At 46.3% G+C, this 12,343-nt stretch overlaps 1 protein-coding gene across 2 annotated transcripts in view; it reads right to left on the bottom strand.

Annotated features, from left to right (window-relative positions):
• Positions 1-1,717: 1,717 nt before the first annotated feature.
• Positions 1,718-12,343, bottom strand: part of DAGLB (diacylglycerol lipase beta) — a 37,753-nt gene continuing 27,127 nt past the window's right edge. For both annotated transcript variants that reach the window (XM_039226139.1, XM_039226140.1), the window contains 4 exons: positions 4,868-4,936; positions 4,711-4,783; positions 2,706-2,956; positions 1,718-2,581 (listed from right to left, as the gene is read on the bottom strand). In XM_039226139.1, coding sequence (XP_039082070.1) covers positions 2,386-2,581; positions 2,706-2,956; positions 4,711-4,783; positions 4,868-4,936 — 589 coding nt within the window. In that variant the 3' untranslated portion in view covers positions 1,718-2,385. The remainder of the gene's footprint in view (positions 2,582-2,705; positions 2,957-4,710; positions 4,784-4,867; positions 4,937-12,343) is intronic.

Here is a 12,343-nt window from a genome sequence, read left to right as displayed (position 1 = left end):
GACCATACTGCTGGTTGTGTTTTTCAGTTCCGGCCATCACCCTTGGCCCTCCCAGACCATCACCCACGGCCTTCCCACTAGAGCCAGAAGGCCGCTTTCCCAGTGGCGCCCCACCCCCAGCATACCTTTCCTTCCCTCCAGAGCATGGTCCTGGTTGGTGTTCGCTACTCAGCATCCGTATCACCGTGCAGATGCTCCTGGCTGAGCCACTGGGAACAGAACTGTGCCACACAACTTCTGGTTCCTCTGGGGATAATTAAGACTTTATTTGCTTTTCTGTGGGCTTCATGATTTAACCGCAAACTTCCAGTAATACTGAAATTACTCGAGATGTTTGCTGAGCTTCAGCAATTTGCATTTTCCTAAAGTCTCAGAATTCTCTGGCCACCATTTATCTTCTATGGATTTTTTGTTTTTGGAAGTTTTTTTTTTTTTTTTTAAGTGATGTCTGCACCCACTGTGGGGCCCAGACTCTGACTCTGAGATCAGGAATCACTGCTCTACCTATTGGGTCAGCCGGGCGCCCCAGCTCCTTGTCTCTTAATTTGCTTCATGATAAACACACGCTCCAGGAGTTTCCAGAGAAGGAAGTGTGTGGAAACTCACGCTCTCACGTCTCGGCTGTGTCAGTTGTCCAGGAAGAGCTTCTGTTTATGGTTCTGCGGGAGGTCTCCCCGGCCTCGCACCACCCGGGCTGCTTTCTCCCTTGCACTCTGTGCTCAGTGGTGCCATCTGCTGTGCCTGCCATCATGCGGGTGGCCCTCGCCTGGCTGCTGTAGAGTTCATCTTTCTGGCTTTTAATTTTCAGATGTTCTTTTTTCTCTACCAGTTTTCAGCCTCGGGATCTGTTTTCTCTGTTCCCAGGCTGTGGTGGGGGAATTGGTTTCTTCCAGCTGCTTTTGCTCATGTGCCCAGTGGTTGGTGGCCTCGGGCCGAAGGGTCGACAGCCCACACAGAGCAGGCTGGAAACGACCACACAGGTGGAACCCAGGGGTGCCTCAGATCTGTTAGCTTTCTGCCCCTAGAAATGTACGGGAACTGTGTAGAATCAAAACTCACAGCAACTAGACATTACCACGGCATTTCAATTAGAGCTTTTTAAGTGGGCCTTTGCAGGTCTGCAGAGGCTTAAGGCATTAATGGCCATGACCGCTCAGAGGCCCTGAGGAAAGGGTCTCTAGAGATCAGACACCCTGGAGAATCCTCTTGAAGGTTCTGTCAGCCAAGTGTGAGAAGCTGAGAAACATCACCCCTTTGCCTTCAAGTGTGCTGCTGTCCAGGCCCCCCCCCCCAGCAAACCAAGGGCCCGATTTCTCCCAGCTTCCGGGCAGACCAGCTTGCTGGGACTAGTTCTGTGCCTGCTCCATGCCAGGTGTGTGGGGTGGCTAAACCGTGAACCAGGGTGTGAATCTCCTCCACTTAAGATTCTGTTTCCTTCCAGTCAACCATTTGTTCCTTTTCTTTCCCCGTCCTGTGTATTTATGCTTTGTAAAGAAATCCACGTACTCTCATTCTCTAGCACTTTGGTGGGGTTCAGTCAGATCCCTCTGCAATCTTCAGTCTTTAGCCCAGAGCTCCCAAAACACTGTCCAAAATGACTTCAGTTTTGTTGTTTAGACAGAAAGCTTTTAAAATGAGATTCCTGTAAAACCACCCAGCAAATCAGGCCTTCCTACAAACATCCAGTGGAAGAGCACATTACTGTACAGACACGAAGGACATGTGTAAGTGCTTTATTAGAAACTCCCTCGGAGCCTCCTAGCTGACCTCCAAAAGCCAGAATGATACGTGCACACGAAGCAGTCGGCATGATGTTAGGGAGGCCGGAGCACTGAAGAGCAGGCGCCCCCATCTCCCAGCCCAACCTCGGCACTGGCGCGTAGGCCCACCCGGAAGAAAACCCATCTGCACCCTCACAATGAAGCGCGAAGTCTGTGTAGCAGGACAATCCAGTTTGCAAAATAAACTGCATGTCTGTATGCTGGGTTCAGACCCCTAAACAGTGTTAAGACGAGAGCTCGCAGTGGAGAAAGGTGGGGCGCGGGGCGAGAGTCCACAGATCTATTCGGGCCTCAAACCCGGCCATGGACCACACTGTTTGCTGGGACAGTTCTGAGAGCAGCAGGGAACTGCCCTGGAGCTTCCTGAAGCTTCCTACACTAGTCCCGTCATCTCCATGTTCTCTCCTGACACCTGATCTTGCTAATACTGTGATCAAAGTGACCAAAGTGATTTCCCAAATTACTCAGGGATTCACCTGAGTGAAGATGAAGACCACCAAGTCCAGTACCTGTCGAATTCCTATCGGCGGGCATCCAAGGTACTGGCCTCCCGAACCTACTCTGCGACTGTCCGCGGAAGAAGAAACGTAAGCGGCGGCTCTCATCACACCATGTCCACATTAGAGCCGCCTCCAGGGGGACAGAAGACGTAGGCAGCCCTGTCAGACACCACGCTGTCCAAGGCTTTCACCAGGACGTCGGGCATGTGGTCTGTCAACATCTTTGGGCCGATGAGGATCTTGCTGAACTGTGACTCATGTGCCCACCTTGCGCTATACTGAGCAGCGGCGCGGCAAAACCTGAGAGGGGCAGAAGGTGAAGGGGCGCAGTGCCCGCGGGGCTGCATGTGGTTTCTTCCCACTAACTGAGCCCCCTGGGGGCCCGGCACCACCCCCCCCCAACCCGCCCCCGGCCTGCACTCACCTCCCTGAGGTGCCTTCTTCCTCCAGGTGGATGATCCTGCCTGGAGGGTAGAGTGGGGGGTACTTGGTGGGGGACTCCAAGGGGGAGTCGCTGGAGAAGCTGTACGTTGGGGACCCGTGCGTCAGCAGGCTCTGCTCCCCCAGAAGCGGCTGCGTCAGGTGTCCCTGGGCGCCCCCGTCCAGCTCCGTCGGAAAATTGTCCGGGTTTCCTCCGAACAGCTCATACCGGCACCCGCGCAGCAGGATCTTGTACTGAGGGAAGATGGGAAGGCAGCACGCATGGTGCTCGGCCACCTGGTGCTCGGCCTGCCCAGTGCTCGGCCCTGCAACTGGCCACGCACATCGCGGACCCACAGCCAGTGCTGCAGGACGGTGACCTCCAAGCTCAGATGCCTCCCTGGTTTGTTTAAATCGTGAATCTTAGGGGCGTGGACGTCAGTGCCCCGAACTCCCGCATCTCTTGCACAATGAAGCCATATCAAACTTGAAACAATAGTAAAAACCAAATCATGCAGATTTTGAGAAAAAGTTACCCTTCTGCCATCCAGCTTCCCTTTTTCCCTAAACATTACTTTTTAAAAATCTGAGAGTAATTGATAAGGAGAAAGCTCATTTAAAAAACGTTTTTGATTAGCAACAAAAACATCAGAAAACTTTTTCATATTAAATTAAATCATATTAAATAAAAACTCTATATCCTTGTTACATATCCCTCCCCTGCCTTGGATCATACCTCTAGGAATCATTTTTGTATTATTCTTATTTTTTAAAATGTTCATTTACTTTGAGAGAGAGAGAGAGACTGTGAGCTGGGGAGAGGGTCAAGAGAATCCCAAAAAGGATGTGATGTTAGCATGGTGCCCAACCCAAGGCTCGATCTCCTGAACTGTGAGATCATGACCTGAGCCAAAAGCAAGAGCTGGATGCTTACCCGACTGAGCCACCCAGGTGCCCTTGAGAATCATTAAAAAAAGAAAAAACCCAAAACTTTTTTTTTAATGTTTTGAGAGAATGAGCTCAAGTTGGGGAGGGGCAGAGAAGAAGGGGACAGGATTGGAAGCAGGCTCTGAGCTGTCAGCACAGAGCCTGATGTGGGGCTCGAACCCAGAAACCATGAGATCATGACCTGAGCTGAAGTCGGAGGCTTAACTGACTGAGCCGCCCAGGCGCCCTGAGGATCACTTTAAAATCTGCTCTTAGGGGCGCCTGGGTGGCTTAGTCGGTTAAGCGTCTGACTTTCGCTTAGGTCATGATCTCGCGGTTCGTGGGTTCGAGCCGCACGTCGGGCTCTGTGCTGACTGCCAGCTCAGAGCCTGGAGCCTGTTTCAGTCTGTGACTCCCTCTCTCTCTGACCCTCCCCTGCTCACGCGCGCGCGCGCTCGCTCTCTCTCTCTCTCTCTCTCTCTCTCTCTCCCCCCCCCCCCAGAAATAAATAAAACATTTAAAATAAATTAATTAAAAAAAATAAAATCTGCTCTTAAAAACAAAAACTTTTCAACACACCATGGGTCTATCTCTATTGGTAAACAGAAGTGTGTGTCACCTGACACACTCCGGATGTGTCGCCTGACACATCTTGACACACTCAGGATGCTCCTGACTAGAGCATCCCATGGTATAACTAGTTTCCTAATTCGTAAACTCTTATTTGGCAGCTTTACTTTCCAAGCTTTGGGAGCAAAAGCATCAGAACACTGTCGGTGACAAGACAGGGCTAAGAAAGCCAATCACTGAAGCAGAGCAGGGAAGGTTCTACGACAGTCCCTAACTGGCATTTCAGGACCGAGCCATCTGCTTTCCTTGCCATCAGCCACAGAACCCGACAGACTGCAGAACAGAAGTCTGCAGAACAGACCTGACAGAAATCTGTACGGAAGGGAGAAAGAGCCTCAGGCAAGAGCATCGAATGCCCTGGGCTAAGAGCCTTTGAATCTAGGAACACCCTCTCCTGGGCACATACAGCCTCCCAACTCCTGCAGATCCTCTTCCGGGTGCCCCCAGGTTACCTTGGGCTTGTTACAGTGCGCAATCACTCGCAAGATTCTCTTCTTCAAATCTTCCAAGTTGGTCACACTTAACCTGTTTAGCAGAAGACCAGACAGGCTCAATATTCGGTCTTTCAGCTGCCCCAAACCCAGAAGAGGAAGCACCCAGCAGACTCACCTGGGGATGACATCCTTGCCTAGCACAAGAGACACAATGAAGGTCTTAGAGTATTCATAAAGGGATTTGCTGAAATTTCAGAAAGATAAACGTTAGTGAAGGTTTAGGATTATATCGTCCACAAAGAGCTCCAAAGAGAAATCCAGCAACTTTGCCAGGTCACTGAGGTCAGTTTCCAGAGATTTCAACTATTCTCTACCCTTGAAAAAAAGGGAAAAGAGAAATAAAATGGAGAGAATTCAATCAGAGCGACTCGTTCCCCAGATTCTAGTAAAGCCCCAACATCCGGCAGACACATCAAGATGGCAGACCAGGCACCCACTTGTACCCTCCCACCCAGAAGCCCCACCGGAGGTATCCGACAGACACTCGGGCACGGGCTTCTGGGTGGCTCAGCTGGGTAAGTGTCTGATTCAGTTTCGGCTCAGGTCATGGTCTCACAGTCAGTGGGATCGAGCCCCACGTCAGGCTCTGCGCAGACAGCAGGAGCTGCTTGGGATTCTCTCTCCTCTGTCCCTCCCCGGCTTGTGCAGGTGTGTGAGCTCTCTCTCAAAATGAATAAACTTCAAAGAAAAACACCAAAAACACACTCTGGCTAAAACGCAGAAGGACGGATGCAAAAGGCTATCACCGCTTATAATAGTGGAGGCTAGAAACCCAAATGTCCACGCACTGAGAGCAGTTCCACGCACGAGCGACAGCACGTCCTCGGTACCAAGTCCTCAGCTGGAGTGAGGGGGGCCTGTGTTGCTGCAGGGGGTAGTCTCGGATACGCAGCCAAATTACAACAATACGTATCTACGACAGCATGAAGACTTCACTACCTTTTCTCTAAGAGGAGGAGGAAGGCAAAGATATATCCATATATGTAAATACGTGAGAATTAGGGAAAAGCAAAATTAAAAACTAATGGTGACCAGAGGGAAGAAGGATGGAAAGGAGATTTCTGAATGTACCTGCTTTATAGAGTTTTCTTTGGAACCATGTCATTGTTTTATATAATCATTAAAGTTAAACCAAGGAAAGCAATTCCTAAAGTCAAAAAAAAGTGAAAGAAATGAACCTAGCAGTGTATTAACCAAACAGAAGAATTAGTCCAGGTGCCTTTAAAACAAGAGAAGTTGGCTGTCTGTCCATCCCTAGTGGGAGTATTACAGAAGAACAAAACCAAGTGTAAAAAAGTCTCCAACTGCCTGCAGCCCTCCTACCACCACCGCTATTTTGAAAGCGATCGGTCAGTCTCTGGGATACTGTGCACGCATGTGTGCACACACAGCTCTGTAGACATACTAAAAATCGGGGCTTACAAAAACCAAGAGTTTTAGCATAGGAGAAAAAGACAATTTCGGTAAAAACCGATCTTTAAATTGAAAGTATCAATATGAAGGATACATTTTCTCTTGGGAGTCAGGAGCACTCGCTACCTCTTAGCACTGAAAAGGCCTAGAAACAGTGACCTGCCCGGCAGGAACAGGGCCCTGGTGCCTAGAGTATGGTCTCTCATACCATTTCCCACTCAGAACAACCCAGTACCCCATGGAAAGATGGTTCCTGATCCCAGATGGCAGCACTGGGCCACAAACCTGACAACATTTCAAAGTGCCGGAAAGCGGAAAGCCATCTGATGCCCAGGACTGTGTCAGGGTGAGGAGTCCACTTTGAAGGGACTCCCGCTGCCAAATGAGACCATGGGGACATCAGCAGAGTGACTGCAGTGGACTGAGATGGTTTAAAAGAATTAAGGTCCAGGGTGCCTGGGTGGCTCAGTCGGTTGAGCGTCCAACTTTGGCTCAGGTCATGATCTCACGGTTCTTGGGTTTGGGCCCCACGTCAGGCTCTGTGCTGACAGCTCAGAGCTGGAGCTTGTTTTAGATTCTGTGTCTCCCCTCTCTCTCTGACCCTCCCCTGTTCACGCTGTCTCTCTCTCAGAAATAAAGAAAACATTAAAAAAATTTTTTAAATTAAAAATAAAAAAAAATAAAAGAACTAAAGTCCGCCTCTAGAGAAAGCTAGAACTCCAATACAGCACCCTGCACACAGCTAAATACAGGGAAAGACCCACGCATCCATGCAGCTGTCCTGCTTCAACTGGGAGGCACCCGCACCGCAGACAACCGAGTACTTGGAAGAAAAGTTCTTTTTAATTTTCAGCTAATAAATGTAGAAGGACTGCCAGAATATCGGCATCTTGGAACCTCTAATAAAACGTGTACTTGTCATTAACAGCTACCAGCGTCCCAGAGCCCAGCAGACCGGGTGTCCCGTGGCGATCCGACAGCAATCCCACGCCACCACCACCACGGATTACTGTCAGAAAATCAACCCTGGATCTATCAAATCTCTAGACACAACTCCCATCTTGTACGACGCACAGCAAGCGGCACACAGGCCCATGTCACGTGACACGGTGACTGTACGAGACTGGAAATCCACAGTGTGATTCTCCAGAGCAAGTAACCTAGTTTCGGAAATAAAGGGCGGACATGAGAAATCTGTATGTTGAGAGATTTGACACGATTTCTGTTGTCCACATTCCCTGCTTAAATGCTAAGAAATTTCATTAAAAAAAAGAAAAAAAATTACAGTGACGAGACAAATCCACTATATTCAATGTGAGAACCTCGTCTGGAATTTAGACAAACCAACTGTGTAACCTTTCTGTGGTGACTGGGTTATTGGATGAAGGAAGTTAACTGTTTTTACAGTGCTCTCTGCTTCAGAGGCAGTTCGCGGTATTTACAGATGAAACGAGAGCCACGGGACCCACGGGAAGCAGCGGAGGGCGTGAGAAGACGCGTCATGTCAATTCGCTGCTGAAGCTGATTCAGTGGTGGCTTCTACTCTTTTTACTTTGGTTTGAATTTTAATTTCTGTATGAAAATTACACTGTAAGATGAGGGTTTTAACGGATTATAAGCACAGAAGAGAGCATTGGTGATCTAGTAAACAGATCTGAGGGACTATCCAGAAGGTAGCACTAGAAACAAAGAAACGAGGTATGAAGGAGAAGTTCCGGATGTGCAACAAGGGCAAGGGGGTGATGGCTGTGTGCTGGGAGCTCCCCTCCCCACCGCCGCCCCAGAGTGGGAGACACAGCAGAGGCAGCCACCATGACTAGGCCTTCACAGATCTAAGAATCTGAAACTTTCAGGCAAGTATACGTTAAAAGGAGATTCTACAAACACTTAAGGAAAAGCAGCCACCCACATGACCGGGAGGCACCTTAGTGAGGAAAAGCAATGCCACACAAATGACAGCCTGTCAGGGGATTCCATTTGTGACATTCTAGAAAAGAGAAAACTACATTGACAAAAAGATCCTTGGACACCTGAGGGTGGGTGGAACGGACTGACTGCAAAAGGACACAGGACACTTTAATAGTGATCAGCCCCGAAAGGAAAAAAAGACAAAAGAGAAAACTGTCATTCGTGAAGTTACTATGTGCGGTAAAAAAAAAAAAAAAAAAAAAAAAGGGCATCTGCAGAGGAATTCTAATTATTAGGGAAATTTAACAAGGCTGTTGGATACAAAAATCAGACGACAAATTTCTGTGAGATTGATCTATGTCAGCCAAAGGAGAAAATGATAAAATTTAATTGAAAGACATTAAAGAATCCTCCTGGAATATTTGAAAAGTGACCTTACATTCAAAAGCTGGAAGGCTCAGTAACACGTTAGTTACGTCCCAACTGAACTAGAAAGTAAAGGCAGCAGAAATAAAACTTCTAAGGTTTTTGTTTACAAAACCTGCAAAATTGGTTCTAGAAATGCCATGAGGTACAAAGGGCTAAGAAAAGCCGAGATGCTGTTGCAAAAGTAAAAGACACCGGGATTTGCACCACTAGAGGCCAACGCTTCGGTCAGCAGCAGGGGAAGGGCTACGATGACGCACTGTGTGAGGGCGAAACGACCCCAGCCCCAAGGTCACACACAAAAACACAATCAAAAGCAGATTAAAGACCTACCTCAAGGTGGAAGGCCAGACCAAGAGCTGCTGGAATAAAGGAGACAAGCTCTGTATCCTTAGGATAGAGAAAGATTTCTTTTTTTCTTTTTTTATGTTTTTATTTATTATTGAGACAGAAACAGAGCATGAGTGGGGGAGGGGCAGAAGGAGGGAGACACAGAATCCGAAACAGGCTCCAGGCTCTGAGCTGTCAGCACAGAGCTTGATGCGAAGCTCGAACCCACGAACCGTGAGATCATGACCTGAGCCGAAGTCGGACACTTAACCGACTGAGCCACCCAGGCACCCCAAGAAATAAGTCTTAAGTAAGAAACAAAAATCCTAAGTGAAAAGACTGACAGATGAGTGTTAAAACCAAGAACGGAAGGAACTGAAGACAGGACAGGTGAGTACCAAGCACACCGAGCACCCGGAGAGAGTATTCACAACACTTGCAGCCACAAAAGAACGGATTACAGAATATATGTGTTTGCAGATCAACGAGAAAGCAACAGACAGAAAAATGGGCAAGAGGAACATCACCAAAGTGGAAACTCAACAGACAATAAATCTATGAAGACCCAACTTCATTAGCAATCATGGAGACGCAAAGTAAGCCACGATGAAATGTCACACCAACTGACTGGCAAAAAAACCCCTAAATCTGAGAATATTGTTTGTGAAAATGTGGAGCAAGGTGACCTCACATACACTGCGGGCGGGAGTGAACTCCACAGCCACGTATGGGGAGAGCCCTGGTGTGACAGGCGCACGCTCTGTGATGTAGTGGCCCCACCTCCATCCATCTACACCCAGAATCCAAACTACCCACGTCCATGACCAGTGAAACAGGTAATCTGTGATCGGCCTGTAATGAAATATAACCAGAATGGACAGAATAATATCTTACAGGCATCCAACTTAAGTCACAGAATCTAGTCCTATTTCAAAACCACAAATCCAAACTGTTATGTGGAGACCTGAATATGGGTGGTAAAACTACTTTTTAAAGCAAAGGAAGAATTTTCACAAAGATCAGGACGGGGAGGGTCTGCAGGGAAGGAGAGGGGGCACAGGGAATTCTATGTCGCTGATGCTCTGCCTCTCAACGTGGGTACAGAGTAGGGTGTGTTTTTCTAAATCCGCTTTATTGACGCGGACGCAGCAAAATCACCCACCGCGAGTGTAGGACAAGTCCTGATGAACACCTCAACTGCTTAACCACCACCACCATCACAGTGAAGAACGGTTCCGGCGCCCCCAAAAGCCCAGTGTCCTCTGGCCCTCGATCCCACCCCACACCCAGAAAGGGGTGAACTGGAATCCTACGATAGGTCTTGTGTGGAGGCTTTTTTACACACATATGGATGCTTGTTTATTATTCTCAAAAATGTATGTTTTATGTTAATTGTTTCACAATTTAAATGTTCAGTTAAAAAGGTCAACTCATGTTGGGGTGCCTGGGTGGCTCAGGCTCAGTCGGTTAAGGGTCCATCCAACAGGCTCAGGTCATGATTTAGTGGTTCCTGGGGCTCTGTGCTAACAGCACTGTCTCTGTCTCTCTCAAAAATAAACATTAAAAAAATTATTTAAAAACTCATTCATGTCTTTTTATATGTATTAACTGTATATTTTAACATAAAAAAGAACTTTAAAAATTTTTAACGTATACAAATGTTTACATATAAATATAATGAACAGAATTATATACTTACTTATAACAAAAAAAAAGAGAAACTACCCATCAACAGAATAAATAAAAATGGCATAACCAGATGAGAGACTACTCAGCAGCTACACAAAAAACATGCTTTCAAACAATATTTAATCAATCAATCAAACGGAATGATATCCTTATTATAGGAATCCCAGAAGAGGAAGAGAGGGAAAGGTGCTGAAGGAGTCTTGGAACAAATTATAGCAGAGAACTTCTCCAACCTGGGGAGGAAGTAGACGTTGAAATTCAAGAGGCACTGAGAACTCCCCTCAGACGTAATTTGAATCGATCTTCTGAATAACATATAATAGTGAAAATGGCAAAATATAAGGACAAAGAGAGAATTCTGAAAGCAGCTAGGGAGAAAAGGGCCCTAATATACATAGGGAAACCTATCAGAGTGGTGACAGACCTATCTACTGAAACTTGGCAGGCCAGAAAGAAATGGCAGGAGATCTTCAATGTGATGAACAGAAAAAATATGCAGCCAAGAATCCTCTATCCAGCAAGCCTGTCATTCAGAATAGAAGGAGAGATGAAAGTCTTTCCAAATAAGCAAAAATTGAAAGAATCTGTCACCACTAAACCAGCTCTACAAGAAATCCTGAGGGGGACTCTCTGAGGGAAGTGTTGCAAGGAACGCAAGATGCTAGAAACACACCACAAGCAATGAATCCCACAAATGACACAATGACTCTAAACCCATATATTTCCATAATAACACTGAATGTAAATGGACTAAATGCCCTTATCAAAAGACATAGGGTAGCAGAATGGATAAAAAAAAACAAAATCCATCTATTTGCTGTCTACAAGAAACTCATTTTAGACAGGAGGACACCCTCAGATTGAAAGTAAGGGGATGGAGAAATATCTATCATGCTACAGAAGTAAAAAAAAAAGCTGGAGTAGCTATACTTATATCCGACAAACTGGACTTTAAAGTAAAGACAGTAACAAGGGATGAAGAAGGGCATTATCTAATAATTAAAGGGTCTAACCATCAGAAAGAACTAACAATTATAAATGTCTATGCACCAAATATGGGAGCACCTAAATACATAAAACAATCACAAACAGAAAGAGTCTTATCGATAAGAACCTGATAATAGCAGGGGACTTTAATACTCCACTTACAGCAATGGACAGATCAACTAGACAGAAAATCAATAAAGACACAATGGACTTAAATGACACATTGGACCAGATGGATTTGACAGATATATTTAGAACTCTACATCCTGAGGCTATGGAATTCACATATTTCTCAAGTGTGCATGGCACATTCTCCAAGATAGATCACATACTGGGACATAAAGCAGCCCTCAATAAATATAAAAGAACTGAGATCATACCATGCACACTTTCAGATCACAATGCTATGAAACTTGAAATCAATCACAGGAAGAAGTCTGGAAAACACCCAAAAACATGGAGGCCAAAGAACACCCTACTAAAGAACGAATGGGCCAATCAGGCAATTAGAGAAGAAATTAAAAATATATGGGAACAAATGAAAATGAGAATACAACAATCCAAACCCTATGGGATGCGGCGAAAGCAGTCCTAAGAGGAAAGTACATTGCACTCCAGGCCTATTTCAAGAAATTAGAAAAAGTGCCAGGTGCAAAATCTAACAGCACACCTAAAGCAACTAGAGGGAGAGCAACAAGAGCACCCCAAACACAGTAGAAGAAGAGAAATAATAAAAATCAGGACAGAAATAAACAATATAGAAACCAAAGAAACAGCTGAACAGATCAATGAAACCAAGAGTTGGTTTTTCGGAAAAAAAAAAAAAAAAAAAAGGGGG

Source organism: Hyaena hyaena, unplaced genomic scaffold (assembly GCF_003009895.1).
Source record: "Hyaena hyaena isolate Hyena2069 unplaced genomic scaffold, ASM300989v1 scaffold_20, whole genome shotgun sequence".
NCBI classification, from domain to species: Eukaryota; Metazoa; Chordata; class Mammalia; order Carnivora; family Hyaenidae; genus Hyaena; species Hyaena hyaena.
Note: the sequence above shows the minus strand (reverse complement) of the source record. Positions and strands in the feature narration are given on the sequence as shown.